A 6,706-nucleotide genomic window follows, 5' to 3' on the forward strand; every position below is an offset into this window, starting at 1 on the left:
GAGACACACCCACACACACACTCTATAGCATACGGCGGGGCCCTAATTAATAAACAGACAAAACAATTTTTTTTGAGAGGTCCCCTCACAAAACAATAAAAACGTAGAAATTGATAAATTATCAAAAAATTCAGTTTAGCGTGTGCCTAAGACACAAAAGATATTGAGATTAATCATTGGAACAGCCAGCCAGCCAGCCAGCCATCATCATCATCTGCATCTGCTGATCTGATGTTTTGTGCGTTGGCGAACTTCGATGGGTCGTCTGTCGTCTAATGCTGCATAATTAATGGATCTCCACATGGAAAGCGATGAAAATTGTGTCGTGTAATCCAGTGGGTCATTGGAAAATAAATGTCCAAGAAAGATGAAAGCTGCAAGGGGTACATTTTGTTGTTGTTGCTTGAATAATTCGATATGGTTGGAGTTTTTTAATTGGGTTGGAGTTTTAAATTCTAAAACAATAACAGAGCATTAAACAACATGAAAACATATAACAAAGTATATATAGAAAAAATATGTTTTAATATGAATTTTTGGAGCAAAGATAAATGAAATATTTTTGGGCAGAAAAAATGCTTTTATTATGCGTCTTCAAAGACACATTTAAGGGCGTTCATTACGCGGATCAATATATGAGAGAAAGATCAGTAAAGGCATCTCCTGAATACTCACAATCTTTGCTCGAAACTAAAATGATTTCTGAGCGAGAAAAAATATACAAAGACAAAAAGAAAATCCCAAAATGATCTACCAATATTCACTTAATTATATCCTAAATCCTTCATAATACTAAAAATAATAGATAGTCTAACAAATCGATCGAATGGAAATAAATAACCGTAAGCCCTAAAGATCCGACACTTCTCCCAACCATTTAGTGCTCGTAATCACAGCCATTACCCTGTGAACTTTAGCGCCAAACATTTCGGTGAACCTGTAAGTACGTTAATGTTTAATTTAAATATGCCCCAATGGTCATGCCTCATAACCACACAATGTTGCAATCGTTTAAGCCACAGAGAGAGATCTAACTAACTCGGCCAACATTTGCCTGCCGGCAGACGCTTTGCAAATAGGTTTGCTCCCCCACCAAAAACGCAAAAACAAAAACAAAATTTGCCACAAATCTCGCTGCAATTACAATACTTTATAGACTTATATTTCTTTGGCCATAAGCCTCAGCGCTTGTATTATCGTCTAATTGCATCGCCAGGCAGGCAGCGGACTCCAAACCGACTCCGACGACGCTCTTGGCATTTAGCGCGTCAACAAACGAGCCGCCGCCACCGCTGCGACCCCCAGAGACCCGAGACCAGAGACCCCAAACACCGACCCCATCCACACCTCGGCAACAGGCAGCGTGTTTTGTTGGGGAGGGGGGTAAAAAAAAAAAGAGTGGACCGCAGGCCGTTCCATTCATCATTTTTCCGTTTAGTGACGCGCGTGCCTCGTGCGGTTCAAATCGAGTGTTCTTTTTTGTTGTTGTTTTGTTTTGCTTTTTCACAGATTTTCCCAAATTGAGACGTCATGATCTCGTCGTCGTCGTCGTCGTTGTTGTTGTCTGTGAGATTGGTGGGTGCATAGATACAGCTACAGATATAGATACAGATACGTACAACATTTATTTGTTTCATAAGGCACTTTTTGGGTGTGTGTGTGTGTGGGGGGCATGCAGCGCTCTAAACTTAAAGTTAAACATACATTTAACATTTAGTAGCAAGTATAAAACTGCAGAATACTACAAAGATCAGTACAGAATAGAAATACAACAGACAGAAAAAATACAACCGATTGCCTTAAGGATAAAACTTAAAATCCTAAAGAAAGCAGCTCAACCGAGGTGCACTGCTGCATGTCCCTTTTGCAATTTGGATCATTCTATATATATATATATAATATATAAAGTAAAGTACATTTTAAGGTATGCTATCAACTAATTCTAATAATAAATTCGTGTTGCTTTTTGGTTTACGCCTTTGGTGCAATTTTGGATGCGTTATTTAAATAGATTTACATACTTATAGGCGAGTTATATACAGTATTATCATTTCAAAAGATCGTTTAAAAATCATTTCAAATAAAAGATTCAGTGTTCAAAGATCCTTTACAGATCGTTCTTATGGCGTTTCAATGATCGTTTTGTGTTCTCTTAACGTAATGATATCGCAACATTTGCTCAGCATCCGATTCATCTTCCTCCTCATCGCTGGTCGAGGGTGGTGTATCCAAATTGGCAATATCCACATCCAGATAATCCTCTTTGGCCTGCAGCAGCTTATCCATGTACTCCACAATTTCCGTAAAGGGCGGTCGATCATCGGCATTGAAATGCCAACACTGTCGCATCAGAATGTAAATGTTCATCGAGCATTTGGCGGGCTTCTCCATACGCTGGCCGGACATCAAATAGCTGTAGAGCTCCTCCGCAGACATTATGGTGGGATAGGGCTGTGCCCCGAAGGTCATAATTTCCCACAACAAAATGCCGTACGACCAGACATCGCTCTTCGAGTCGTAGAACTTCTCCTGCAGCGATTCGGGTGCCATCCACTTGATGGGCAGCCGTCCATTGGTGTTTTTGCGATAGTATTCCGTGCTCTGGATGTCTCTGGCCAGGCCAAAGTCCGCGATCTTCAGCACATAATCATCGCTGACGAGTACATTGCGTGCGGCCAGATCGCGATGAATGCAACGCCGCGAGGCCAGGTAGTCCATGCCACGTGCAATTTGATGGGCAAACTTGATCAGATCCTTTTCGGTGATGATGTGCGCCGGCGGCGATGGCGGTGGCTGTGAGCTGTCGCCCTGCTCCCGTCCAAAGGGTCGATTCTTGTAGAGGAAATCCTTGAGATTGCCATGCGGTGCATATTCGACAATGACATAAAGCGGACCGCTCTGGCTGCAGCAACCCAGCAGATTGATGATGTTGATGTGACGGCCAATGATCTTCATTACCTCCATTTCCCTCACCAGGCTGGCAATATCATCGTCGGTGTGTCCCTCCTTGACCATTTTGACCGCGACAATGGCACTGTTGACCTCGGCCATGACCACACGGCCAAAGGCGCCCTCGCCCAGTGTGGCGCCCAGCACCAGTTGTCCACGCGGCAGCTCCCAGTTGGAGTCGAGCGGAAATTCGTACTCGTTGAAGGGCGCCGGTTCGTTGCCGCTTTGCAGGACTGTGGTGCGCTGCTTCTGTATCTTCACCACGGGCATGATCATGGTGTCCATGGAGCCGCTGGAATCGCCGCCACCCTCGGGCTTGAAGATGATCACCTTTTTGGTCCACTGATGCACCGTTTCGATGCGTTGCTTGAGCAGCTTCTCGTGCTTCATCTTGCGCACGGCATAGTAGCCAAAGAAGAAGCACATGAGAATGAGCAGCCCAATCACAATGATGACAATGACCACCATGCCATTGTTACGCATCATGCCACTGGCCATGCCCGCCTCCAGCAGATGCAGGCTCCGCACCACACGCAAATAGGCGGTGCTATTCGATTGGCCCAGACTGTTGCTCTCGATGCACGTGTACCAGCCCTCCTGCTCCATGGTGACATTCACAAAATCCAACCGATCCAGATCGTGGGCATATATGGTGCGATTATTCGAACAGTTTGTCACGCCCTGGCAGGGCACAAAGATCCAGGCCTTTTTGCTTGTCAAATCCGACAGATACTTGCAGTTCATGTGGCCACTGCCATTGATGAGGAGCGTTAGATTCGCTGGACCCGTCATCAGTATGGGCTTGTGATTCACACGATCGCTGACTATCAATTTTGTGGCATGACTGATGCAGCCCAAATCGTTGCACACTTCGCACGTGTAAATGCCCGAATCGTCCGGCACCAGATCCTCCATGGTGAGCGTCCAACGTATCTTCTTGAGATTACCATAGCTCCTCGACCACTCGCTCGTATCGTTGCGATACCATTTGAGCTTCAGTTCGGGACTGCCCAAGGCTGGACAGCTCAGAGTGAGCAGCGAACCCGATGGCTTGGTCTGCAGTGAAACCATCTTATTCAGGTTCTTCCAGTAGGGTTGTTTTTGTGCCGCCTTGGGGCTCTCTGCCACTATGGATTTGTCATCCTCTTCGCCATTGTTTTCCTCCGTTGGATTGTTATCTGTTGGATTGTTTGATGCTGGTGCTGGTGGTGATGGTGGCATCCTCTGTCGATTGCTAGCTGCCACATTATCGTAGTCCTTGAGCAGCTCTTGGGAGCTGGCAGGTGAGCGTCTAGCGGTGATTTGTAGCGGTGTCATTAGAACTAGTGAAAGCATCACAGCCCAGACAAGTCTTTTCCACATCATGATCTTCGAGTGACTGTTGTGGCGCGGCTGCCGTCTGCTGCTACTGTTGCTGCTGCTACTGTTGCTGCTGTTGTTGATGCCACTCCCGCCACTGCACATATCCATTTTTAGCATATTTATTTTTGTAACTTTTTGTATCGTGTGCACCCTCCTAAGTGCCACTCGCAACCAACAGCCAAGGGGTAGCCGATAGCAGACAACTGCAACTGCAACTGCAACTGCGACTCTGACTCCGACTCCGATTCCGATTCTGATGTTGTTGGAGTTTGTCGCATGTGTTTTTTATTCACCGGAAATCCACTTTAGCTTGGGGGTTCTGCCTTCAGCATCTGATCTGGATGTGCTCTGCTCTGCCGCTCTTTTTACGCTCTCTCTCCGGAAGAAGATCAGTGATCTTCTAGTTTTTCTAATTTATTATGGATATAACAACAGTTGCCTTCTCTTTAAGGGGCGCACCCCAACATGTGTTTTTGGCGCCTTCTTTGAAGTGATCACTCTCTCGTTGTCTCACTCTCTCTCTCTCTCTCGATGATGATGATGATGATCCTCCTTCACTTGATGATCCACCTTTTGTCGGGGCGTAACGGAAATCCTACTCTTCGATATATGTATCGTATTTATATGCCTTTTAATTATTGTTTTGGCTTGGTGCGATGTGTGATTTACTCAGTGAGTTGATGGATTTATGGCAGCCATCTTGTCACCAAAAGTGAGCTCCCAAATGCGTGGGCGCACACAAACACACACACACAGGCAGATACAAGACACAAGATACAGATACTACAAGTTCATAGATCATTCAGCAGCTGCCGGGCAAGATGCTTCGCCGTTTGATGTGACTGCTGGCTGCAACACCTGGAAGAATGCATTCGATTAGATTTATGTTCATTTCCGGCTGGGGAGCGCTAAGGTATTTTACATGCAACACCGCGGCATACACTTGCGGTCAAAATAATAGGGTTTATAATTTAGGGGGAATTTTTTAGTGTTTTTACTCATTTTTGATGGTATTTCTTTTGGTTTAGGGTTGCTTAAAAATATTATTAAAAAACTTTCAAGCGGAACTGGTTGAGATTTTCAGTTTAAATACAATTTTCTGTTAGTGCTAGGATAGTTAAAGAGTTATCTGATAGCTGACAATTGCTTTTAGATCGTTGAAGAATTAATTTTAGAAGTCTGTTAATTTTTGCAACGCTAAAAAAAGGTTTCAAAGATTGTTCCAAGACCATTCTTGGCTCGTTAATGGTCGTTACTGTAATGGAATCGCTAGCAGATCGTTCCTGGAACGTTGAAAGATCATTCAATTATCGTTCAGCGAAGTTTCTAGAACCCGCAAAGCAATCGGTCTTTCATATCTGGAAGATCTATACAAACTTTTCACCCAATTAGCAGCCAAAAACATAAATTTGTGTACATATGCCAAAAAGCCAAGCGGAAATAAAGCCGAATGTATCTCGGAAAGGGAAATCTATCGGAAAGGGAAATGTATCTGTGCATTCAACAGTAGCTGGCACATCCGTTTGCTGTTTTCTACGTTTGAATGAATTTCCTTTCAAAATTTGTTTACAAGCGAAAGTTCTGTTCTCGCTTTGAGGCAACAACAAACAAAATATTCTTCTTTATATTTTTTTCTCAACAAATTTGCAATGTATAAATCTCTGCTTTTTTTTGGACTTGACTTGATTAAAGGCCATTTCCATTTGGTGAACTTAATTAAAATGTCGCGCACATATCCGGTAACTTGTCCCGCCACTCGATCCTCTCTCTCCCACTCTCTCTCTCTCCCGCTCTGTATAATTCTCTGATTGGGGTTCAGCGCGTGCCATACTCGCAAATTGCAAACGATTGTCCATCCCATTCCACGCCCGCGGAATGAGCTCACAAGTTGAGATTTTTCATTTCATTTCATTTTGACTTTCGTTGAATATTTTATCGATTTTGAAAATAGCTTTTTATGACAGTGGACATTAAAGAGTGCCAGCCAGCAAATACTATCATTTTTTCTTTTATTAAAGGCCATTAAATGTTGACTGCAAATGAGCACCTTTTTGGGGGCAGCGAGTGAAACGATTTTCTAGGCAGTTTTTTATATGATATTTTCCCGGTGCTTGCTCGACATAGGAAATGATGTTGGGTCTAAGGAGCATTAAAAGGAACGAGAAATTGCTAATATTTGTACATCGAATTCTCTAAAATTATAGAGCTCTTCAGGGCTGGAATTTAAAGTTCTGAACAACACGAAAAGAATTTAAGTTTAAATTGTAGTTGTTGCTGAAGGGTTTAAATTATTCGAAGAATATTATCAGGGATTTTCAAACCTAAATAACAGCAGGCTCATCAAACGATTGATTAGTTTTTAAATTGTTGCAGTGACATTTTTTTTAAACGTTTT

The 6,706-nt window shown here is 43.4% G+C and overlaps 1 protein-coding gene across 1 annotated transcript; it reads right to left on the minus strand.

Annotated features, from left to right (window-relative positions):
• Positions 1-2,093: 2,093 nt before the first annotated feature.
• LOC111065868 (fibroblast growth factor receptor homolog 1) lies at positions 2,094-4,528 on the minus strand. Its single transcript, XM_041595096.1, has one exon. It carries the CDS (start codon positions 4,426-4,428, stop codon positions 2,131-2,133), a length of 2,298 nt encoding a protein of 765 aa, XP_041451030.1. The 5' UTR covers positions 4,429-4,528; the 3' UTR covers positions 2,094-2,130.
• Between the last annotated feature and the right edge of the window lie 2,178 nt (positions 4,529-6,706).

This window comes from Drosophila obscura, unplaced genomic scaffold, assembly GCF_018151105.1.
Source record: "Drosophila obscura isolate BZ-5 IFL unplaced genomic scaffold, ASM1815110v1 contig_4, whole genome shotgun sequence".
Lineage (NCBI taxonomy): Eukaryota > Metazoa > Arthropoda > Insecta > Diptera > Drosophilidae > Drosophila > Drosophila obscura.